This window comes from Python bivittatus, unplaced genomic scaffold (genome assembly GCF_059951505.1).
Source record: "Python bivittatus isolate LINGU-HERP-01145 unplaced genomic scaffold, Pbiv_v1 ctg000220_np1212, whole genome shotgun sequence".
NCBI lineage: Eukaryota > Metazoa > Chordata > Lepidosauria > Squamata > Pythonidae > Python > Python bivittatus.
This window is the reverse complement of record NW_028277048.1, coordinates 37,687,615-37,714,478: the sequence shown is the minus strand read 5'-3', so window position 1 is coordinate 37,714,478 and position 26,864 is coordinate 37,687,615. Positions and strand designations below refer to the sequence as shown.

The window sequence follows — 26,864 nt, the reverse complement described above, 5'->3', positions numbered from 1 at the left end:
AACCAATTCTATGACTGGGTTCATACATTACACTAAAGCAATAATGAGGTTTGTATGGTTTTAGCTGAATATGCTGTGTGAATGCAACTCTATGGTTTGTAAACCATGGTTTATGGCCTCCTTGCTCTGGTGAATAGAAGAACTGCTAGTGGAACTGTAATCACACTGCTGGCTCATATTCAGATTGCTTCTCTCTCTCCATCCCCACCCCAAGTACTAGAATAGAGCTTATTTTCCTATTTTATACGTGAATGAATTTGGGCTCTATATGCACTATTATGGGGTGTATATTCATTCGGATGCTTTCTGACCAATAGTGTTACTCATTATCACAGCTTATTTTTATTCTTATTTTTGTCTCTTTCAGATTGAGGATTATGATGTGTTTCCATGGCAAAGGCATTAAAAGCTAAATTGGATGCTAGTTCCCATTAAGATTGAATGGAGGGAGAAAGGAATAAAAATGTTACTACTTTTATTGAATGTATTTTTTATGTAAAAAAATAACAAGAGAGAAACTAAATTCCCAAAGGAAGTTCCATGCAGGAATAACAACATTCACTCCTTCTCGTCTTCCTTCTCCTCCTATAGAAAAAGAAGGATGATTTATTTCCCAAATTTTCACTAGTAATAATGCCCATCAGAATCAGCTCCTGGAGGAGATATCATGTTTTGAGTTCTAGATTAGAGTCACTAATCTTTCCATAACCATTCTGCTTCAGTGGAATGAATTACATTTCTGCATTTTCCATCATAAAAAAATCACTGCATACAGAAAATTAGAAGCTAGAAATAAGTTTCTATCATCTTCTGAGGGTTTCCAAATACAAATGTTTTAAAATATGAGCAGCAGCACATTCAAAAAAGGAATACCTGCAGCCTTAGATAATACTATCTTGAGATCAATATAGATGGATCCACCTGACTTAGCTGAATGTGCAACTCGAATGATCACAGGCAGAGTGGAAACAGTATTCAGTAAGGTAATTCATACCAAACATCCGGTAATGAGAGAACAAGAGGGCATTCTCATGTAGTGTAGCAATTAAGATGTTGGGCCTGGACTGTATACACAAATCCATACATGTAGCACATGCATATATATACACATGTAGGCATATAAGCATGCATATCCAGCACTCTATCAATTTTGTAAAGGTAATTTAACACTATTTTCCTCTTGCCTCCTTTATCCACGCTTAGGAAAAACCAACAAAACCCAATCCCTCCCCTCTCAGAAATCCTGGCCCTGCCTATCATACAAAACTTCAAGAAGTGTCACCCTTACTACCAAACTATTGGTCTCCTGTGTTCTAGATTCACACTGACTGATAAGAATCTGTATCCTAATCAATGTTATACATAGTATGTTGATTCTACTTGGAGTAGTTTTTATTACTTGGTCAGAGTCAACCTGTCTTCTGAAAGACTGAAGCTATTCTTGAGCATTCTGGAGACCTGAAACATCACAAACAGAATCTATAACCTTCCCCAACTTAGTGCCCTTCAGAAGTATTGGAGTAATCTCTAGAGAGCATAGCTTGAATTGACCAAGATTATGGTTGTTCAAGTCTAATACATTTGAGGCCATCAGTTATGGAAGACTGATTCCCAAAAGATATCTAGATACAGAAAAGAATACTGACCTTCGGAAGAATTATTTCACTGTCTTCGTCTTCAAACTCCCGCTCCTAAAACATTAAGAACTTTCAATATATGAAGTAACATGAACCTGCTCCATACAATTTTCCTCATATATAGTATTGTGTTACCATCTAAGGTCCCAGGAACCTCATTGCCTATAAAAGTGGCTTTGCCCATATGAACTTACCCAAATTTTAAGACTGCAGTTCCTGCTCTCTGATTCCCAGTTAAATCAGACCCATTTAGTGAGACCTAAAGAACAGGTTACCCAGATTGCAGAATAACTCTTGGGGAAATCTAGCAAGTTCATTATTTGATGCTTTTAAGCAGGCATGGATTTAAACAAAACTCCAGAAGGCTTTTTAATTAATTTTTGTATATGGAAAGCCTTTTCTTTTTTTTTTTTTAAGCTGGGCTTTTAATGTTTAATGTTACTCCTGAATTTTTTTCATGCTTTTGTTTTTGTACAATAAAATAAATGTAATTGTGGAATAGTGTTGTATTTTTACAAGACAGCACTAACAAACAAGTACAGTAAATAACTCTGCCAACTGATTGATTTACATTGGTGGTAGGTTAGAAGGAAGTTTGATGAATGAATTGTCCCCATAATGTTAAGCAGTGCCTTGATATTTCTTGATGTTAAACGATTATTGCAAGCAATGGGAATAGCAGTTATCAGAGATGTCTTTGCAACTGCAATTCCCTCCCTGAGGAATCTTAGCAAGCCCCATTTTCCTTCTGCTTTTAAGTGGTATTTATTCTGAAATGCTTTTCAGTAATAATTTTCTCCTGGGCCTTATATATAAAGTTATATAGTGTGCTTTTTTATTTGTTGCCTTGGGTTTAACTATAGCATTATTTTCTTCTGATTTTTTTAATGTCATCTTGCCAATAAAGCAGAGTACAAATAACTGTAAATGAATGAACAAATAAATATTTGAATATAAAGTATTCCAGTTCTGCTAAAAGAAACAAAGTTTTACCTGATACATATTGATGCTTTTTTTACTTTATAAATCCCTTGACACTAAGGGACCATCTTCTCTCATTTGAACAGTTGCTAAAATCATAATTGTAAACCATTCATGTTTGCAGCATAGATGGTATTTTTTTCTGGGTGCATCCTGATGTTAGAACTCCCTCCAAAGGGAGATTTGGTTGATGCTATCACGCTATATTTTGATATCCTGTTCTTCTAAAGCTTTAAAGTAATTAGTTGTATGATTTTAATTACATAATGATTTAATAATAATTTATTAAATGTGTATGCCACCCAACTCTCAACAACTCTGGGTGGCTCACAACAATCAAACAAGCAAATTACAATAAAATCAATAAAAGATAAAGATAAATTATTGTAGGGGAGATGGGTGGGAGAGAAATCTAATGAATGAATGAATGAATGAATGAATGAATGAATGAATGAATGAATGAATGAATGAATGATGGCAACTGTCATGAAGCAATGGATTATATGGATTATACCTCCCCCACCTGCTCCTACCATTAGTTTGATTTCTGTGTTTTATTATGAATTTTAGATTGTTGCTCAAATCTGTTGATAATTTGTTTCGATTTTCTGGTTTTTCTTATTTTATCTTTTAAATTTTCATATTGCTGCTCAGTGCTAAACTCAGGTTCTTTGTGCCTAAATTATTCTTTTTCTTACTGTTTTTACCATTTGTTCTTTAATGATGGAAATCAGCTGAAATGCCTGCAGGCTGGATATGAACCTTTGACATGAATGAATGATCCCCTAGAAAATACCAACACTATAGGCTGCAATCCTGCACAGTTAGGTTACTCCTCTGATGCAGAGGGCATGCTCTAACACAATCTATAAAAATCTTTGTCCTGCCTCTAGAAAATAACGGACTAGTCATCATACCTGTGAGTGTGAACCTTTAGAGTTCTACCTCTTGCTTTGCAAAAATGCTCCTATATCATACAATAATCTAGAGTATTGGGAAAATGTCTTTCCCACCTTCATACTGAGATGGGATTAAATACATTTTAAATGCCACCTGCCAAACATTCTTAAGACTCTCCAACCTTCCTTGGCATTTTGTTTTGTAGCCATTACATCTCCCACTCAGGAAGGACTCCTTTCCCCATCTCCCACCCAGCTTCCTGTTACCAGTGGCACAATTACCTGTTCTGTTTGTAACTTGCTTCGAGCTCGCTCCCGTCGCCGGAGTTCTCCATCAATTACATCAAAGAACTCTTTACGTACTCGTTCCAGAGTTTCCATAGGCTTCTCTTCCTCTACTTCTTCTTTGACCTCTTCATCCTTGCCTTCCAGCTTGGTTTTCTCCTTGAGACGCATTTCACGGTGCCGTGCCTCCAGAATCTTCTCTCGCTTTGTCTCCCGTTCAAACATCTGAGATGCACATTAAGTGTTACAGGTAAAGGACAATCAGCTAAGCCCTGCTAAAAACAGGGAATCTAAAATATTGAATATTGACACGAATGATCTGCTTCATTGATGATAAATTGCTAACTGCAGCTACCGTGGACCATTTTTTCATTTTTTGGATCTTGTAATAATCTCTTCCTATAATATTTTAAAGAATATACTATACATATATTTCTATTTTTATATGTTTATTGTATCATAAAGATAACTTTAAATTAAATGACTACTCTCTTCTGTACATTGTGGTTTAGTCAATCTTGCTAGAATCTATTTAGCTGTCTCTGGTTATCTGGTTCCAGACCACAAACCTCCAGTTTCTCTGGACTTGCCTCCACAAGGATCCTCACATCTCATTTCAGCTCTTCTATCAAGCAAACTATATTCTGAGACACTGGAGGAAATCATGACTACCTTAGATCCATCAACTCTTTCTCCCTATAGAAAGAGTTTCCAAGATTTTGGAGGCCAAAGACAGCACTTGATCTTTGAGTAGCATGCCAGAGTGTACTTTAATTTAGTTAATATGTTTGCTCATATTTCAACTCCTTTCTATTAGATTAAAATTACTATTCCATGGCAAGTTTTGGAGGGGTTCTGAAGACCACACCCAAGACTTTGGATGCCTGCAGGTGATGTAGCTGTGGCTTATACCTTCATGCTGTAAACTATTGCCTGAGTTACTTCAGTGAAAAATCAAAAGAGAAGAGGAAGAGAGCATTTCCCAATCCATGGTCCTGAAACCAAAGGGACTAAAGAATATTTATATTCTATTATAATGTATGTCTATATTGCAGATTGGAACTAAATGGGATGAAATAATCTTATTTTTCTCCCTCAAAGCCTAGAAATTGAGCAGGAAATCAGCAACACAATCAACCAGTACATTTCAGTGATTAGAACTGGGATCAGAATCTATGGCTCTCCAAAGGTTGCTGAGCTACTAATTCCAGCAGCCCCGACCATAAAAGCTAGGGATGATGGATGCTGTGACTCTTCAGTTGTGGAGCCATGGATTCCTCAACCCTGGCTGGAGAGTTCTGATACAAGTGTAAAAAGAAATGTATCTGTGTAAGCTTTAACATTTCTCAGTGATCACATCTACATCAAATTGCTTGCATTTGCACGTGGAAAAAAAGCACATCAGGAATCTCTAGTGCGGCAGTGTATTTGACTAATGTAATATGTTAACATTGTAAATGCCTTTCCATTTGATGTCAGCCACTGAAGCTGATTGGCAAAAGATCCAAGCTTGTCAGAAGGAAAATATTTTTTTTATACCTAATTCATGTGATATACAACCATAAGATGTGATGACAGAGGGCCACTAATCTAGCTTTTACTGTAAATGAGGGGAAGCCTGGAATCCATTCCCTGCGATGCCACAAGTTCCATCCAATATTGTGTAAGCAGAATCCTGCAATAGGATTTTTCCTTTCTTTTTCCTGTATACCTCCTGCACCATACCAAATCCTTTCTGTCCTGTCTATTGAAAAGACTCAGGAAGGGTCACCTCGGGAAGGGGGAATTGGAAATTTGTTCCAAGAGACTTGTCACATTCCATTGGCAGGCAGACTCAAGGCAGATTCATCTTGATAGTGCTCATGATTTTTGACTAGTCACCATGTCTCCCAAGTGTAAAAGATCACTTGAAAATAATTGGGACAATTCCAGTCCTGAGAATCTTCAAGAACAGATAGGACACAAAAGTGATAAATGTGTACAAGGGTGCAGATAAATCTTTTTAACAAGATATGGTAAAGGTTTTGAAAAAAGTTTTTTTTTTAAAGAATGGAAATACTGCCCATAGTCAGATGCAGTATTACATTTTACAGGGTACAAACAACAGCTAGTTGTTGGTAAAATTGCCTTTCCCCAATAATAATATATTATTGAATGTTTGTATCCCACCAACAGAAGCATTCTAATGATGGAAGGAATCTATCGTTCGCTTACTGTCTCATAAACCAATAATTTGATTAAACAGAGTCCTCATTATTGGTTGTATACAGTGGCTTAGCTTCTTGGAAGGGTAATACTGAAGTCATGGGGAAGGACCGCCTTTTCCCCATGACTTCAACCTGTCCCACCCGATCACACAGAGAGGACATGCTTCGGACCCCCTCGGTAAAAGAACTCGGATTAGCGGGGTCCAGAAGGTGGGCATTCTCTGCTGTAGCCCCTGCTCTTTGGAATATTCTGCCCCTGGAGGTGAGATTGGCCCCCTCACTCCTGGCCTTCCAGAGAGCTTTGAAGACCTGGTTCTGCCACTTGGCTTGGGGTGGGGAGGGAATACATCAAGTGTGGGGATGGCTAGCCCCATAGAGGCCTGCTGTCTTCAGCCCCAGATCCATCATCTTCTTGGACTTTCTCCTTTTTTGTATACATTTTTAATGTTTTATGTATTTATATATATTTATTGTTTTAATGCTTTGTGTGAGCCACCCAGAGTCCCCCATTGGGGGGAGATGGGTGGAGAGAAATTTAATAAATAATTAAATAAATATTAACTTAGACCACCTTGGTCTGTTTACAGTGGTACCTCGGTTCACGAACACCTCTGTTCACGAACAATTCGGTTCGCGACCAGCACAGTTCACAAAATTTTGCTTCCGTTCGCGAACTCCGCATCAGGTGACGAACATGACCCATGGCCATTTTCCCTGCTGTGACACATGGTCGTGGCTTCCTGTAGGTGAGATCGCGGTCGCAGACAGACATTGGCTATGAAGCTTTTTGGTGTGCTTTTTAGCATGGCTCCAAAGAAAGTGCAGAGCAAGGATGGTGGTAAAGAGAAAGTGCAGAGCAAGAATGGTAAGAATAAGGTTTTGAAGAAAATAACCATTGAATTGAAGAAGGAAATTGTAGAAAAGCATGAGCGTGGTATTCGTGTGACTGATCTGGCCTTGGAGTACAAGATGGCGAAGTCAACAATCTCGACTATTTTGAAGAATAAAGATGCCATCAAAGGAGCTGATGCGGCAAAAGGAGTAACGATGTTAACCAAGCAGAGGACACAAGTGCTGGAAGAGGTGGAAAAACTTTTGTTAGTGTGGTTGAATGAGAAACAGCTGGCAGGTAATAGCGTTAGTGAAGCTATGATCTGTGAAAAAGCCAGGAAATTGCACAGTGATTTACTGCAAAAAAAATCCTCTACAAGCGCAACAAGTGAAGAATTTAAAGCCAGCAGAGGCTGGTTTGGTAAATTCCGCAAGAGAAGTGGCACCCACAGTGTGACAAGACATGGTGAGGCTTCCAGTTCTGACAAGGCTGCTGCAGAAACCTACAAGAAAGAATTCGCAGAATTCATGAAGGCGGAAGGATACGTCGCTCATCAAGTGTTCAACTGCGATGAAACAGGGCTCTTCTGGAGGGTTATGCAGCGCAGGAAAAAACAAGTGACATTAGACAGATTTTTCGCCAAAACTCAGCCTGCAGCTAAGAGACAAAGAAGAGAGGAAACCCCTGAAGGAGATCTCCCCGATGTCCTTTTGGAGGGGGACTCTCCCTCCAAATAATAACCGCCTCCCCACCCGCCTTCCTGTCCTCCACGCCAGACGTCGCCTCAAGCAAGGTTAGTGTTCTCTCTCTTCATACTGTACTGTACTTTACTTTGTTTCATACTTTTGTGGTTTAAAAAAAAAAACATATGGTTCAGAACGTATTAACCGTATTTACATTGAACCTTAGGGGAAATTTGATTCGGTTCACGACCAATTCTGTTCGCGACCAGAGTCGTGGAACGAATTAAGTTCGTGAACCGAGGTACCACTGTATATCAGTGAAAGTAAAGACTCCCTCAGATTGAACTTGATACCTGATGACCACATAGCCTTTTTTGCTTGGAAGTCAGATGGAAGTGGTTTGCCATTTCCTTATGACCTCTCTTCCAAGTTTTAATCAGGTCTGACCCGGCTTAGCTTTTTTTGAGATCCAGTCCAGATTGGCTAGGGACTGTTGCATGTTGTGGCATTTATGTGAACAATAATACAAAATAAAAATTTAAAAAATAAGGACATAAGGAATGCAGATGGAAAAATAGAGTTCAACCCAGAGAAGGAACAATCTCACCTCAATTCTTGGAGGAGGTTTGCCTGCTTGTCATTAAGCCCATCTCTGAGAGGCAGGAGATACTCACTGCTGAGGCCAGGTTCTTTTCATTCCGTTGCAAAGTGCAGAGGCCGGAGGAAAATTCCAGAAGGGTTACTGTGCCCAGCTTGGAACCACAGCCAATAAAACGCCCATTATCCTGCAAACGCAGACTGAAGAGAGACTCATCACAAACCTGTTGGGGGAAGACCGATTCAGGAGGCAAAAAGAAATATCCATGTCAACTCTTCCACATCTTTAAGACAACATGTGGACGTACCATAAAATATATGTAATCTTCATAGAAGGAGCCATTTAGGCCACTGAAACCAACATCCTACTCAATAAAGGAATCCCAATTAAAGATATCCAGTCTGTGCTTGGAGATAGCCAGCAAGGTATAGTTCACTACTTTCCTAGGTAACTGACTTGACATTCAGCCAGAATTTGACTTTCTATAAACCTCAGACTATTATTTTGTGCACTGAGTTCTGGAATGCAATCATAACCTGTTTTAAGACCTTAGACCTTATTCAATTGTCCATCAAAAGGGGTGCTTCTCCCCATATTTTTCTTACATAAAGTTGATTATTGTATAAGAAAGAAAAACACACACACATTTGTACATTGATATTTCTGTTTCAGCAGTGATTATTATTGTTTGCAAACAGCCTCACACAGAAACTTTAAAGCACATGCATCTTTACTAAAATATGGATAGGGGCTAATTACAAATATGATGATGCACACCAGACTGCAAATTTTCCCCTCATCGAGGAAGTGGCAAATTGTGTGAATGATCTGTCTTTTAGACTTAAGCCAGTGTAGCAACACCAAAATAATTTAGTGGGTATGAACCACTGCAGAGCCAGCAGAAGTGTCTTCAGTAGTGTGAGTTGATATAAGCATCAAACCAGAGATCTTGCAATTAATGCAACTTGAGAGAGAAGAGAGAAGAGCTTAGAACAAAAAGATTGAAATACAGAAACTTGTGGGGCAAGACATGCTTGGTTTCCTGTTTCTTTGAAGTTACCTTCAGGTGGAGTGTAGGATCATTCTGTTTAAAAAGGAAGTCCCAGACATCAAGTGTCCCATCCATCTTAGTAGTGAAGAACACAGCTGGTCGAACTGTGCTCCAACACCCATCTGTGAGATAAGCCATATGGTATCTGCCAAAGAACATATTGTATTGTTTATTTTTTTCTCCCATGCTAGTTGCCTTGTGAAGATTCTGTTTTAAAAGATGACCTAAAAATATTTTAAACAAATAAATGTACTGAGGCTGTTCTTTCTATTCCAAAGGATTAATTTAAGGTATCTCTTATTTTAAAGTCATTTTATACAATTTTGCATGAAATAGTATATTTAGGTTCATCCAATGAAAAGCCATCCTCTGTTATTCAGGAGCTGTGGTATACACTCTAACAATCACAGTCCTTTGGACCACAAGTTTTAGCCCTCCAAAAATGTTAAATCTCAAGATTCCATAAGTTCAATATTCCTAAAAATTTAGGGAGAGAAAGAAAGAGTGTGCATAAAGTAAGCAATAGATTAACTGGTTGGTAATTAAGAAAAAATAAGTTTAAAATTCATCTCCAATTATTTCTAGCCTTCTGGATTCTCTCATTTGCTTGAACACATAAAGCTCTGGGATACATATGACTTAGTAATGTCTACGATGACTGTCAGTAGTTCTCAAAGATATCATGGCTCAACACCTGGATAGTTCCAAGACCAACCTGTCTGAAGTGAATCTTCCTGTCCTGTGGCATCAGGGAAAGAGGGCTTGCTGAGGTTTCCACCCCCAGGGAATTCCATCTGTAAGGACCCCATATTCAAACTTTCTCAGTGCAACAGCTTGCTTTCACACAACCAAACTGCCCCTCCTGGTTGGTGTTTTGCTGGGCTGTAAAACATGTCTCTTTGAGACAGCATTTGGGAATTTTGCAATTTGCCTTGCCCCTGGCAGATGGCACTGATTCTCTTTTTGAGATTATATGGCTGAATTGTGTATTGTTTAAATGTCTTTTATAACTATATTCTCTGCTCAAAACCTGCAGGAATTGAGCAGCATAGAAATTCCAGCAAATCAGTAAGTCAATATCAGTCACAAGTCTTTCCCATCTATGTATTTTATTTTATTATTTTTAAACTGCCCAAAGTTCTGTGGCCAGATTACAAAGCCATTAAAATATTTTTCTTTTAATAATTAAAATAAAATATATAGAATCCACTACCCAATTTAATGTGATTAATTCTACTTGGAAATGTTGAAAACTGAGCTTGATAGTTCTGCATTTAGCAAGCTCTTTTGCAGACATTTATTTATTTCCAATTTTTACATCCCTCCCTAATCCTAACAGACCCTGGGTGGGTAATAACAAGATAAAATATACAATGTAAAAACCAAAAGAAAGGGTAAAATTTGTAACAAAAATCAACTAACAGCCAAAAAGCACATTCAAGCAAGATGTTTTTAACTTGTTTGCAAAATGCACACAGGGTTGGGACCATCTGCACTCCCAGGAGAAAAGAGGAAGATATTCCATCCATCCATCCATCCATCCATCCATCCATCCATCCATCCATCCATCCATCCATCCATCCATATGTACATGTGCATGATCTCTGGGTGTAGATATGAGAAGGAGAGAGAGAAAGAGAAAGAGACAGAATATATTAAATTACAATCAACTAATAAATTCTGTGTAATCTTTGATACCAAGTTGGAGGGGAAATTTGGATAAAAGAAAGGGCAAACAGTTACTGCTACCATAATTCTTTTTAATTTGAAGGCTTAAAATTTGTATAAAACAATAGCCTTCAATGTGTATTTAATAAACAAAAATATGTTGCATTTCTGATAGAATATTTACAAAAGTTCTTCATCCAAAGCATCTCAGTATCTGTAGTCTATGCTTCAACTACTTGTATGTGTTAATGAAACAGCACATGGCATCCACATGTACACTGATGACTCAATTTTGATTTTTAATACTAACAAAACAGTCTTACTAAAATTCTTTATCCTTTCCTTTCCTTTCCTTTTTTCTCTCATACTATAAGTGTGTGTGTGTGTAGTTCTGCTTCGTTCAGCTACAGAGGGATCCTAAATATCTATTTTAAGCTATTACTTAGGAGGAAGTCTTCATTAGGATAAATCTGAGTGTGACTGGTATGAGTTTGAGAAATGGCATTTATTGGATCTCAAGGGGTAAATATTCTTTGGTCTAATAGGAGGGTGAATTCTAGGATGAATTCAAGAAATCAGCATAATGGTTAGTTTCTGTTTGGAAGGAAGGGCATTTTTTTTTCTTAGCCTGGACTTTTGGTTTCTAAAATGAGAAAGACTGATAAATGGTTGCTATAGTGATTAGGCTTCAGTCAAGCTATGAGACAATGGACCAGTATGAAGAAGATACAAAGTTGGAGACTTCTGATGGCTCTGAGCCCAGAGTATATTCTGATAAGAATTTAGGATTATATTACTACTGCCCAGACAAAAGGGAAGCTGTTTTGGGGCAGTGAAAAAAAGTGATATGATTTTTTTCCCCCAATCTACCATCTGCTAACACAGAATCTTTTTTTTTTTTTAGTTACTGTAATACAGGATGAGTGGTGGGAGTAATGGAAAAGCTGAACATATCAGAAAGTAGAAAGAGGTTTGGGAATGTTGAGGCATAGAAAGACATATTGTCTCTTCTTTACTAGCTCTTTGCTCACTTCAGTTGATCTGTTAATTATTTTTGCAGATTTCACTTCTTTGTTACTCATATAACTGTTCCTTGTGAGTTTTACCTAGACAAAGCTTTTCTTTGTTTAATTTTAATTTAACTCAGATAACTCAGAATACATCTAGGTTTGCCTTTCTCATTGTTCCATTTCCTTTCCATGCATTATTTCCGAGTGAGGCTCAAACTTGGCTATTTTATTTTTAAATAGTTTCTTCATTTGCTACATGGATTAAGGTGGATTCTTTGCTCTGAACCTCCATGTAATGCCTCCTGAATATGCCTTCTTTCCTTTAAATAGGCAAATAGGAATGTATGTAAGAACTACTTCACTTTGTTCTTCAATGAAAGTTGATCCCCGTTTTATTTTTTATTTTAGATCACATTACATTTTATATAAAACGCATTCTCATATGAAGAGACTTACAACATCTTTATGTTTAAAAATGTATTAGTACATAGGTTTTTGAGAATTAATTACAGTCCATTTCATCAGATGGACTTATGCAGTAAGCTTATGCAGTAATAAAATGTTAAGGCTCTTTGTTATTCTTATAGAAAATATATGAAACAAATATTTTTTTTTATCTGCTTTTTGCTTTCTGTTATCAGTATCATTAAAAATAATGGCTTAAAAGAGTTACCTACTTTGTCCACATGATGGATGATTCTTTGCTCTCTTCTGACCAAATGCGTGCTGTCCAATCCCCAACAGTCAAAAAGTTCTTGGGGTAGAAAGGATTTCTAGACAGAGAATAGATGGGGCCGTGGTGTCCACTGAATGTGCAGACAATTTTTTCAGCTGGTGTCTTTGCCTTACGGTTACAAGAAATTACTATCCCTTGCTCTGTTCCCACCATGAATTTGGTTGGCTGTGGAATGCCAATGAAAAGTTATAGTTACATGTTTGGAACTTCTATTTGCTGAACAAATAAAACCTCTTAAAAAGGCACCATCTACCCATCCAGTCTGCTTGCCTGTGATGTGTATGGAGAGGAAAGACAGGGGTTACATTATTTTTATAAACAGTGCTGTGAAGTTTATTAACAGAGTCTAGGCATGGAATTCATGAAGTTCCACATAACTTATGATTTTATTTTAGCTGGTCATCATGTAGTATTCAAATGGGAGGCACACAATTAACACCTACATTTATGTTCTCCCAAAGCAATATTTAGCATTGGCCAAAATACAGTATTGTGATAACTTCACAACAGGGTACAGCAATAACCCTTTGATATGAAAGACAGGCTCTATGATATTGGAAAAACAAATACAGTGGTACCTCGGGTTATGAACGCCTCTGTTAACGAACTTTTCGGGTTATGACCAGCTCCGGCCACAAAAATTTACCTCGGGTTGCGACCAACTCGGGTTGCAACCAGAGTCACGGAACGGATTAAGTTCGTAACCCAAGGTACCACTGTATACCTTTTAAAGAATTACATGAAACAAATGTAATACTTTAGAAACAAAAAGGCTTGGAGAAATGATGTCTGCTACCCTAGAAGGGTAGTTTATAATTTTGTAGCAAAGCATGGATTGGGTGGTTAATATGTTTTCAGTGCACAGAAAAACTCCTATTTCTTTTATCAACTTTGTATGAACTTGCTTTCTTTCAAAGCTCTGATGTTAGATCTGGACTGTGCATGTGTGTGTGTGTGCACATTTGTGTGTGTGTGTGTGTAAGAGAGAGAGAGGGAAAGACCACACATGAGAAAGGGAGATGTACTAATCAATGAAGCCATCCTGCTGTTTCTCAGAAAACTACAGTCACCTTGGTTAGGGACTTGCTTCACCATGTATCAAAAAGACAAAAGATGTTTATTCCCTATCTGTTCCTATTGGCTATAATGATTAGGCTATAGCAATTAGACCCCTGGTAAACTATAATTGGTTTCCCACCCCACACTGTACACAAAAGTAGCAGTCTCTTTGGAATAAGAAGATTTAACACAGCATTTCAACCCCGAAAGGCATTTCCCTCCTTATAATTAGTAATCACCAAGAACAGATCCAGACTTCCAAAATCTGAAGGATCTTTAAGCTCCGGATCACACACATATTTTTTAAGGAAAAAAAAAATCAGAAGAGATCTTGCATTTTCACCTCACTGCCTTTCTCTAAAGACTTCCTGGCAAAACAAAGGAATTAAAGAAAAGGTAGTATGGTGTTGTGGCATTCTAGTAGAGAAAGAGTTGAAAGAGCAAGAATAGAGAAAATACATAAGTAAAGGGTAGGGGTGAATAGGGGAGAGAAAAACTAAGAAAGAGAAGAAACATTGGGGGTGCAGGGGAAAATGCCCCCTAGTACCCCTTAGTACCAGCAAAACCATCACCTTTTTCATCATTCCTAATTATATTCCTAGAAAAAAGGAAAACAGCACAAAAGTTCTGAATTACAGATTATAAAAGTGTTTCATGTATATGGAAAGGATGCTGTTTAGTGTGTGAAAGAAAATCAGTCCTGATTTTAAAATTCATTGCTTCATGCATATTTTTTTGTCCTTACGAACTAGGTATTATAATTTTCAAAGAAAAAATTCAAAGAAGGAAGAAACAAGAAACAATACTAATAAAAGGACGTTTAAAAATATTAATATTAAAAATATTAAAATATAATGATATATAAAAAACCCAATATAAGCAATGAAATACTGGTGGATAACCAACAAATCTCAGATGACCAACAAATCTACAATATAATACTGCTAATATATTCTAATGCATCATTAAAACCTTAAAGTATTATAAGATATTTCATACCCAATTTATAGTCAAAACATGTCTCTGTTGACCTTTAAAGGTACTTGGTATGCATATTGCTATTCTTAGTTACTTTCTGATGCTGTAAACAAGGAACTCAGGGCAAGAACAGGGCCTATGAGGTTTGGATTGAGTAAAGACTGGACCATACACATGCTTAGGTTTACCGGAAGTCAACTCTACTAGAATCTTGCAGAATCTGAATCAAATAAAGTTCAGATGAGGCCTGAACTGAAGACTGATTTAAATTAACTTGAAAGTCTTCCTTTGCAAAGTCAGTCTGAAACAGAGATTGCTGTAAAGAATCCATATTGTATTTCTCTCTATTGAACAGCAAGCTCAGAGCAATGAAAATAAAAGCTTGTGATTTATGTTCATGTCAGGATTTGATGGACATTAAATCACAGAAATATATATTGTGGGAACCTAGTTTGAAGTCTGAAGGAGTGAAGATAACACACCAGCACTTCAATGAACTGAAATATACCTTAGTTTATAGTACCCCCATTTGACCAGGGACAAATACTAAACTTTCTGGAATATATTGGAATATACTATGAAATACTAACAGAAATAATGTTAAGAATTATTTACATTACTGTTGCTTAATAACATTTAATGTTGTATCAACATTGTGATATTACCTTTTTCATATTTTTTCATTGTAATGTAGTACTCTAATACAGTGTTATTTTAATAGAACATAAAAATACAAGTGTGATTTCATCTTGCTTCAGTCAATAACTTTGCAGTTCAGCATTAGCTTTGCAACGCCTCTCTCATATGCAATCCATTCCAACTCATAGGAGTCTTATATTTTGTTTCATTGGTGCATTGTTGTATCATATATTTAGTTTATTTTTAGTTTTAATTCTTACAGTCTGACCAAGGCGAACTGAATGAAGAGGGTTTGAGTACCAAAGACAAACATTTGGAATAGGCAAATTCATGACTTCGTTATTGACAAGAGAATCCAGGTGCAATTAAGAAGCATAGGATCAAAGAAACTATTCCTGTTCTGGTCTACAAATCCATCAATATAATGTCAGTGTTAACTGGTGGTGGTATTATTATTATTATTATTATTCTGGTATGTTCTAAGAGAGCCAATAAGAATCCAGAGAAGTAGCAGCCAATGAAGTTAGATGATATCATGAAATATCATGCCTGCGTCACTGATATAAATATCAGTACAAATGTTGATGTTAACTAGTGAATTTTGTCTTCAGAACTACTTTCATTCTTTACCTTTCCATATTTTTGTTTGTACTCCTGGCCTTTTATCTGAACTTGAAAATCATCTAAAAATTTGGAGACTTCCACTGAAGTGATAAATGTAATACTTTTCTTTATGCTTATATATTTAGAATGCTGAAGCATGTTTACACTGGAAATAAGGCTAGCAAGGGTTGTATTTTAAAATATGGTTTTCTTATTTAATGTGCTTTTTGCCACTGATTATACCTTGAGTTTCTGGTTTATTCTAAATTCAACCAGATTGCAACTGCTTCATTTGATTAATCTTGCTTTGCAAGATTACATAATATTTTTATTGAGTACATAAAATTCTTTATTATGAACACAGTATTCATTAGTATGAAATCAGGATTTTCCATGACTTGTTACCAGCTTGTTTATAGCATTTTAAATTATTTTCTTTTGATGCAATCTTAATTCAGTGATCATCAACTTGCCGGACCAAAAGGAAAAAAGACTACAGCTTTCATTTATTGCAATTTCACTCAAGGATGATGTATATGTCCTTCCTGTTCTAGTCACCTACACTTTTACTATGACCTAGAAATTCAATAGCATCTTAGGTATCCAAAGCTTAAGAATTGATGAAAGAATACAGAAGCTTTCCACAATGGAAGCACATAGAATATCCAAAAAGTACTCACCATTGTTGGCTCAAACTCCAATGCAATGGCTCCTAAAGCATTTTCTAGGATGCTTTTTCTACTGATATCCATAATAAGTGTCTCAATGGGCTCAGATAGTTTACGAATGTCCCACCACAAAACCTGGCAAAAGAGAAATGCATACTACTGTTATTATGCTACTTGAATTGGCCCATGTTTACGTGGCTAGTTTAAACTGAGATGGCAACAATATGATTGCATGGGAAATGTTTCCTATCCTATACTTACCCATTGATTTACTCAATTTTTCCTGAAGTTAATGACTTTTTGCCCATTTTTCCATATGGAACTAGTGTTGGAAGCTATAACTACTGTAGCCTGTTGCTGTTAAGGTTGGTTTTTTTCTATATGAATATCACCATAGATTTTTTTTGTTAAAAGGTAATATCTAGAATTTTTTTTATCAGTGATTATATCTATATAACTATACTTAAACTCCTATTTTCAGCAGTCTAGACCTTAAAAAACTATATAAAACTATGTCCTAAAATGTCCAACTTGGCTTTATACCCCACAATTGTTCTAGAGTATTTTATGTGCTTAGAAATTACCCTATTCTTTAGCCTAAATCTAAATTCTGCTATTACTCACCCAGCTCAGATCTTTATGTGATAATTTAATATTCCATAGTTGAATAAATGTGATGAATAAAGACACAGAAACTTTATTGACTGCTCTTAGGGTATACAAATTATAAGCTAGATTCTCCTAGACACTGGTATCATAGGTAGCTTATCAAATGCTGAGTATCAAATTATTATTATTATATAACAAGTGCGCAAGCTATTTTTAAAATAACAGAGTCAAACCACTTGCAACCCAAAGTGGCTCTTATTTCTCTGAGTTCTAGAATGGTTGTTGCACCTACTTTCTGGCACAAAGACTACCAATTATATTACAGGTAGCTGTGACAAGTCACATTAGCTACGCCTAGCCTTCTTTATCTTAACCTGTCCATCAGTGGAGCCTGAGAAGCAATCCGTTCCTGTTTTTGACTGCAGCCAGATAGCATTATACACAGGATCCCGATGACTAAGCTCAACTGTAGTTAATTCCACAGGTAGTGATCCTTTCCGGGTGTCCCAGTAAGCTGAGGAACAGTGAAAGACAATTGAGAAACATTACTGGTGTTTCATTTTTATTTATTCATTACAATTATTTATTAATAAAAATAATTGAAAATGGCTTCCAAGTAATACAAACAGTTGCAGGTAAACTTACAGCAAATAACACAGTAAATCAAAGGAAGTAAAGACCCTGGTAGTGTCCTTCTCACAGAGCTATAGTGGAAATGGCCTGATGGGGCAGTGACATGATGCTGGTGCAAAGAGCTCAGCTGAGCAGGCTCCAGGGATGATCTTTACCCACTTTCCTCTGTACTGGCTACTCTCAATCCTCTGTATTAAAGCTGTCCCTCGGCTATCTTCCCTTAAAAATTAAGTTAACACGTGTTTATTGCATTTGGGTTATTACATTACACAATATCCAAGCTGGGGTTATTTAATATACATCAGCTTTTCTAGTTATCAATCTACAGGGAAATGCTCCAGTTAATTTATTTGCTGTTCTCCAGCCACAGTGAATCTTGTTATTAAAAGTTGCATGTTAACACCATGCTTCCTTACTAAGGTCCAAAAGTTATTTTAAAGAGCATTTTAAAAATTAAAATACATTCTAACTATGTAAGTTCCCACTTAGTTTTCAAGGGCAAAATGAAACAATAAATGTCATACTGCCCTAATGCTGGCTCATATCATTTACCGTGAAGTACATTCTTTCATTAGCTAGTGATATCAAAAGATTCAGAAATCATGAAAGAGCGCCAGAATGCATGTTAGGGTAGTAGTGTGTGGAAGACGTCCCTATCGTCTAACAAATGCAATGGCCGTGCTCTTATACTCAGCGAACAAGTCCTTACACAAGCCAGCCAAACATGCAGCTAGTGGTAATGCTACTGCACACATCAGCAAAGCTATCACATGTATTCTTGCATCCATCCTTAAGATGTAAGGGAAACAAAAGTTTTCCTAATATATGCATCATCCAAGAGATAGAAAAGAGTATGTCCCCCCCCCCATTATGATGTGCTTATTATTATTTTGATTTATCAGTTGCCTTTCTAAAGGAGAAAGAAGTTACATGTGGTGCTTTCATGCCTGCTGCAGAATTGGCCTTTGGAAAAATTCTTGCATGATAGAGTTCCCCTTCTCTTCTCTGATGTTGGCTCAGTTTCTGCAAATGCAGCATTGAAATGCTTTTGCTATCTGCGGCTCAGATAATTTGGGAACTGGAAGGGACAGAAATCCTTCTCACTGGGTCATTACTGATTGTGTAATCAGGGGAGACCTGTGAAGGATGAAGCAAAATCAGTTCTCTGTTCCCGATAGTGACATTGACCCTGTAATATGTGATTGCAGCTGCAAGTAGCAACTGAAACATTATAGAAGGTATATTTAAGTCAAAAGCAAGTAGAGAATAGGATCAGAAATGGGTACAGCAAATGGGGGCCAATTCATCCTATTTTATTTTCAGCAATTCATCAACCAGAAGTAAGATTACTTTTTCTTTACATTCATTATCAGATTTCCCTTACCAATCTGTCCATTGTAACATCCTCCAATTAGAATATGTGAATCTTTGGGGTTGTACTCTAAGCAAACCAGAGGTGAAGCAGGCTGGAAAACCATATCTGGTTTATTGGGGACTTCTAGCAAAAGGGAGAAAAAAGATTGATGTATGGAAGAAAAGATACAAACATGGTATAGTTGCCTCCAAGTTCCCAATTTTCATGAAATGCAGGGATGGGGGGGAGGGTGATGCATCTATTTTATTCTTCCTCTCCTCCCCACACTCCATCTTTCCCCCTTAGGTGCTATAAGCAATAACCTCTGCTCCCAGTCTGCTTGCACTAGAAAACAGGGCAAAGTTGTCTGAAAAATGAATGTGCATCAAAAGGCAGCACAGAAAACTGAGAGTGAGACTGGCTTTCACAGCTTATTAGCATGCTGGCTGGGGAATTCTGGGAGTTGAAGTCCATATATCTTCAAGCGGCCAAGGTTGAGAAACACTGGTATATACTGTACAGTCATAAATATCATTGGCGGCATTTCTCTACAAGTGAAGGAAGCATCCAATATTAGCCTCTAAGCAGGCCAGTTAAAAACTGCCTTCTTCCAATGAAACTGGTGAAAGAGGGATGAAGTGATCCAATCCCTCTAGGCCACTCTCATTGCTTTTCGGGGTGTTGGTTATTAAGAAATACTTTCCTCCTCTCTGCTTCCTTCACGTCAGGTAGGGTGACCATAATAAGGAGGCAGTATTCATTCCTAGCAGCTAAGGAATGATTCAGCCAATAAAAAAAAATCTATGAAGAACTGTATAAAATTGTATAATGCTGTATAAAAATCATAACTGCAGTCTTTTTCCCCACTTACCAAGGTCCCATATATATGAGTCATAACACATATCTTTTGAACTCCGTTGGAACTCAAGGTTGGAATAAGCTACGGCCAGCTTCCGGCTTCGGTCAGGGTGCCAGGAGAGATGAGTGGCTGTTCTTTTAATTGGGTTTGGGTCCCTTTTACATAAAAGCAAAATAAATACACAATGTACATTCATATGCTAAGATGGGTTGTATTATGACATTTCCCTGAGAAATGTGTTCCACATACATCTGTCATAGCACTTCATGCTTTAAAAAGACCCCTGAGAGCATATTCACTGGGCCGGTAAGTAGAAAAAATACGCAAAATTTTCTTAGTTTAAGTCCCAAATGCCTACAAACCCATTCATTGAAAAGTAATTACTTAGTTACTTTAAGAACATATGACTTGAACATAGCATGCTCCCATATAAAATAAGAACACTGATGCCTATATGCTGCCAGCAATTCTCTTCTGTATTCTGTGTTGGGTAAATATATGAGTTTTTCTATGCAATAAATTGACACAAATAGGCACTAAAAAGGAAATTTTCAAAAAGCAGTAAGAGAAAACTTTACCAACTGAGTTTAAGATAGCTATCTTGAACAAGGGAACTTTCCTTAGGAGACTATAGTATAAAAGAGCTGAATTACAGTTTAAGCATAAAACAGCTGAAGTACAGTTTAGCAAAAGTTTCAGTTCTGTGTCCAAGCAGTTGAATTAAAATAATATGGAATTATCTCGCTGCACGTGTCAATTAGTCCAACATTTCAATACAAAAATGTAACTAGATCCATGCTCCCACTGCTGACAACCAAATGCCAATAGGAAGACCTCAAGCAAGAAGTAAGTGCCTTGTACTCATTTTCTTTTGCAACCAATATTGAAAAGCATGGCCTGTCCTGACTAGGCAATTTGACTAGTATGCTAGGATTTTTCTAAAATGTGTGTGATCAATATGGTTTTATTAATTATCTCTATTAAACTTCAATGCTACTGTCTGTTCTTTCTGCATTTCCTTTTCCTCTGGCCTCATTCATAATCCAGCTGGGTGGCAGCAACCAGTTGACCTTGACTGACCTGGAAAAGCTAGCCAGAGGCAGATCTGGTTGTACTTGGATGAAGGATCACTAGGAATGCCCAGCTGGACTAGGAAATTGGAAAAAAAGAACATCCTGAGAGAAGGCAGTGGCAAACTATATTACTGCTAAGAAAATTACATGGACTTGTTCATGTGGTCACCAGGAATCAAGCTCAGCTTGAAGGAAGTTTTATCTTTGTCACTGTTTACAATTTCCTCTATCCCACATACATTCTGCTGTTTGTATCTATAAATAAATCAGTCTGCATCCTGTGAGAACTCAATGCAGCTATAAAAAATGAGCTTAGTTCACAAAAGCTTGTGCTATTATATATTTGTTAGTCTATATGGTGTCACTTGGCTCTCTAACCTCTGAAACAACTAGCACTGGTTCTTCAAATTTATCCAGCCCTATATAGAAAGTGGGAAGGAGGATGAGTGAAGAATCAGCCTTTTATCTGCCATTTTATACCTTCCCTGGTTGCTTTGAGCTATTTGCTGGTAAAAAGGATTTCTAATCTCACATATCCTTATGGCATGGGATTCTCCTTAAGTAATCTTAATAGAGAGAGATGAAAGGGTTGTACTAAATCCATATCACCTTGAAAAGCTCACTGAACAAAGCCAAGAATTAGTGCATAGAGCTTGTATTCAGGGACTATCAAAAACTAATAACTTGAAGTAACTTGCATTCTACAAATATAGCCTATCTAGATAATCTACTATGAATAATGTCTACTACACTTCTTAGAACAAGAGTTTGCTGCTTTTTTCATGACATCAACAGGTATTTATAGCAACTATTCTAGCAATAGTTTCTCTGATTGGATTAAAGTAAATCCTGAAAACATGTTTTTAGCTGTTACCTGAACACATTAATAGTTTTTGCTGATGGTGCCTCTTCTGTAACTCCTGCTGTCTCCTCATCCTCAAAGTACTCCTCATAGATATTGATGGCATTGTTCTGTTTGATGCAGTGATCCATCAACTATTTTAATAAAGCAATAGAATCAATCTATGGATGGCCATGTAATTATTTGGTAGATGTAACAGGAACAAAGATGGAAAAGGAAAAAAAAAAAGAAAGAAAAAATAAGGAAAGCAATATCCAAGTTTTGTTACAGACCAATATATAACTAAATGGAATCAAGGATGCTTACACTGCCAAGCTGTGTAATGACATTGATATAGTTCTCATCCTTCTCAACTTTTTTCCGGAAACGAATGGTCTGCTCCATTTCTAGTGGGTTGACATCTTTAGGCCAGCCACCTTCCAAGTGGTTAATACCTCGAGTCTCCATTTCAAACCTTTCTGTATTAACCTAATGCGGAAGAAAGTCAAAGCTACCTTTGGAATGTGATTTTTTTGTTTTTATATGTCACCGTGAAAGGCTTCAAATGTAAAACCATTATCAACAGCAGTTAATATCACTAACATAAGTGATATATCACCAGCACTTTTGCTTCCTTTTTGAAGTGTACACATACAGCAAGCTTTACAGTGAAGTTATAAATATTATTATATTTGATGACTGATTGGATTTGTCATGCATCATACCTGGAGAAAGAACAGCACTGTAAACACAATAAATTGTGTGAAGAGAATATTAAACCACACAACACATTGCAAAAATATAAAAATATCTGTTTACCAATTATTATCAAAACTTCTGCCTTTCATCTTACTTTATACTTACTATTATGCATACTAATACTATATAGGCAGGTTTATACTTCAGAACTGGCTGTTTATTTCTGGAACCTGATCCTTCCAAAACAATGCACAGAAACTGCTCATAGAGGCTTTAGCATAGATCATATGCACAGATAAAGCCTTCAATTGTTAGTATATGAATATATGAAGCTGCCTTACATCATAAATCCACAAAGTCTTCTAGTCCAATATTGTCTATTTAGTGCTGGAGAAGTAACAGTGCAGTGTGTCAAACAGAATATTCATATCCTTTGCTATCTGAGATTCTTTAATAAGATCTGGCGCAACTTATATAAATGCCAAATATATGTTGGAACTAGGAATCCTCTCCAGAGACATGCAATATACATGGCTATGAACAGCCACACGAATGAAAGGAATCTTATGAAGAAAACAAATGGCCAATTCCCCCAAGTGAGCTTATATATGATGGTACGAATTAGAGCTTTTCTAAGAGAGATTTTAGTTGTTTTTCTGTGAGTTTTTGTGTATTAATGAGCTGGTTGGGTCTATGGTCATCCCAGCATCTTCTCTTTTCTCAGGTTTTAGAGGTTTCACAACACATTAAAATTGTGCACTACATATTTGAAAATGGGATAAAGGACAACACAAGAAATTATATAATCGTTAAATGTCATCAAACTATAGTCATCCGTAAGAATTTACATGGCCAAGGACTGAAAATGCCACCTTTGACTGGATGTAGTCTTTTGTATGAGTGCATAAGACTTAATGGTGTAAAAATAAACCTTGCACTTGCTTCTCTATTTTCTCTGTTATAGATGTATACATTGATTGTGTTTAACTATTAATGCTAGAAGAACAAATATAAAAGCAATCAAATCTTATGTAATCGATTTTGTTCAAGCTTAGGATGATAATGCAGTTTTTTTGTGGTAACAAATTAACATGTAAAACCTCAATTGCTTAAAGGGTTATAGTTCAAGCAGCTGTGGTTTTAAAAGAGGAACTGAATCTATATTTTACAGAAAAAACAAAACATATCCATATGTAGTGGCAATGCGGAAGACCATTGTTATTCTGAGGAGTTTAGGTGACATAATTTGATTTCTCCTGCACACGTTAAGAAAGCTCTCTTTGAATCATAATGTTTAGCTGGCTTGTTTTTCACTTTTACTTAGAAATGGTGGGGAGGGAGGAAAACCCTCAGAATTGTTTAGGTTAAGCACTAGCTTATCTATACAGTTCTCAGGCTCTGGAATTTTTTGATAAGCAGGTACAACATCTGGTCACGGTCACTTTCAGAGCCCCTGATTCCAAAACAGAGTCATGGGATTGCAGTGCCAGACTTTAATAAAAAAGCCCTGACATTGCACCTGGAAGTTGGAGTGTGGACACAGGCCTTGGGACTAGGTGCTGTGTTTTCTAAACCATCTTAGAGTCTCTCCGCTGTCGCCTTATGGTAGCTCCTGACAGTAGGGGAAGAGTTTTATCATCTTGCTTGGTATGTTATGTTTTTATACTATGCTTATATATTTCTGTTTAATTCTATCTTATGCTCTTGTATTCCTGTTTAAATCTGTTTGCTAGAGTTAACAATAAAGCTTAAAACCTCCTTATGTACTGGTGTGTTGTCTCTGGATCTAAAAGAACCAATTGCCTGGGCACCTGATCACTGCTTTGACAATTGGCAAAACACCATATTATGGTTGCCTGTTCATATGGCTACATGGGAAACAAATTCAGCAAATGGAGCTCCTCAGTACTGTGTCAGAATAAGCTACATATCCTGAATGTATTTTGACCATTCCATGGTTTAATAGATATTCTTAGTGATTACAAAAGTGGCAAAATCCAGCAGATAATGCTGGACACGTGGATCTACTGAAAACAGCAGCCCCTTGACTTTCTCATCTTTTCTCTCTTCTATAGTTTCAAACTTTACTTAAATGGAGGATCTTTCTCCTCTTCACAGGTTGTTTCTTATAGGAATGGGGACGCCACACTTATGATAGCAGTTAACTGAGGGAGGGAGGAAATGAGGTTGCTACTTTTGAGGGTAGCCATGTGGCTTCCTTATCATTCAGTTCCAGTCTAGATGTTACATCGTTCACATTCTTCCTGATATCTTCATCTAGGACAGTCTTCTCCAAATTGGCACTTCTACATATGTGGAACACAACTCTTATAATCCCATCCAGCAAAGATCTACAGTATCTGGAAATTATCACATCTAGGAAGTGCCTGAATAAGGCTGATCAATTATATAAATTACCTGCACACTTATGACAGTGTCAAATGGTAGATGGATGAAAAGCACACATTTTTGACCTGCACGGTAATGTTGCAAAATGTTGCTATTTATTAAGAAGGCTAGTAAAGGATTAGGATTTTCTGGTCCTATTCTTTATTTGAATGATGTTTTTGTTTAAAGAAAAACCACATTGTACTGGCTGCAGAGTTTAGAATGTATAAAGATCCTCATTTTACGTGGAGAAAATCTATCTATGTGGTTACTAGGAGTTGAAAACTACTTGATAGCACATAATCAATCAATCAATTTTACATTCATTGCCAAATAATAACCTTATATTTCTTGTTTATACAAATTATGCAGCTATGATTAGTCATAGATCTCCCTCTCACCCTGAGATGATTCCTTTGAGACAGAAACAAATATACTGTAGAAGTTACTCATTCAAGATCAAGCAATTTACCTCATGTTCTGACATGTCACTAGCACACTGCACTGCAGTATCAATGGGGTCTCTTTCAATAAAATTTGTTGCTAGCAGTGGATCTGGCTGAATGTCCACATTGATCTCTGCCATACGATCGGAAAAGCTGCATTGCCGACCAAATTCACTGCGCTTCTTCAAATAAACATAGACAATCTCCATGCTGCTCACTTCAAATGGGAGAAAAAAGTTAAGCTGTTTTTCTGGTATCACTTACAGTATCTCCTACCCAACAATTTGTCATTACTGTGGTACAGGAAACTTGGTTTAAGCATATAGTAAAAGCTGGACCAGATGCGAGGTAAATCAGTATAGCTGATTACCCTGACTATTTTTGTGATACTATGTCAAATGGTCCCAACACCACTCCAAGCATCTTCATCCAAGACAGCATTTCTGTTACAGAGACTTTGTATTTTCCCAGCAGTCAAACCACAATATTCTGTTACTAGGAAACAGCTGGAGGACCAATTAATCTAGCAATTTCCAAGGGAAAGGATAGTTATATGTAGGCACCACCTGGATAGTGACTATGACTTCATTGACAAATAATGTTGCAATATCTTTAAAGATGTTCCTTGAATACCTACAAGTACAATACTTACCAGTTATAAGTACTACACTTGGGAAATTAAGAACTTTGATAGCATCTGAGCAAGTATTATTTTTTTAGTCCAACATGAAGAAAAAGAGGCAAAGCAGAAATAGCTAAGGCAACTAAATCTTCTAATATTCTTCTTATCTCTCAATGGGACAACAAAGGAAGAAACAAAATGAAAAGGAATAACACTTCTTTGTCCTGGAGAAGAGAAAATCAGGCTAAAAGTCCTGGGAAGAAAAGTTTCATATTTGGACAAATTTGTCTTAGAGCAAAGCTTTTCAGAAAGGCTCACTAGTTTTCCTCTATCTGGTAATGGCAATCTACTTCTGAACTATTGTCAAAATAACTACATGGATGTGTCCATAAAGTCATTAGGAGGAGGAGAATTGACTTGAAGATTCATTATAGGTATACTACCCAGTTATTAAAACCCCCACCATCTCCTGTTTATTATGCCATAACCTTTGGTGGATCACTTCACGAGTTGTAAGGGTAAGTCCACTACTGCATGTAACAGATTGTGATCTTCAAAAGATTATGTCACACTAAATGGGTTAATATTTAAGATGCCACAATACTGTACTTGGGTACTGAAGTCTCTGGTCTAGTTGACACAAATGTTCTAGTGTACAGGATATAAGGCTAAACAATACTTTTTAAAAAAATGCTTCTTGAGACATGGTAGTCAAAACAGGATTAAAGTCTAACTTCAAAGACTATATAATATAAATTAAGATTCTAGAAGTCCCAGAGTTATTTTTTCAAAATAATTATAAATTG

At 36.8% G+C, this 26,864-nt stretch overlaps 1 protein-coding gene across 1 annotated transcript; it reads right to left on the bottom strand.

Annotated features, from left to right (window-relative positions):
• Positions 1 to 558: 558 nt before the first annotated feature.
• On the bottom strand, positions 559 to 25,645 carry DNAI2 (dynein axonemal intermediate chain 2). Its single transcript, XM_007419868.3, has 13 exons — positions 25,463 to 25,645; positions 22,231 to 22,392; positions 21,937 to 22,058; positions 20,002 to 20,144; positions 19,161 to 19,274; positions 17,518 to 17,657; positions 16,547 to 16,669; positions 12,529 to 12,752; positions 9,183 to 9,318; positions 8,199 to 8,345; positions 3,800 to 4,027; positions 1,647 to 1,691; positions 559 to 585 (listed from the first exon to the last, which is right to left on the bottom strand). Exons 1-13 carry the CDS (start codon positions 25,643 to 25,645, stop codon positions 559 to 561), a joined length of 1,794 nt encoding a protein of 597 aa, XP_007419930.1.
• Positions 25,646 to 26,864: the final 1,219 nt, after the last annotated feature.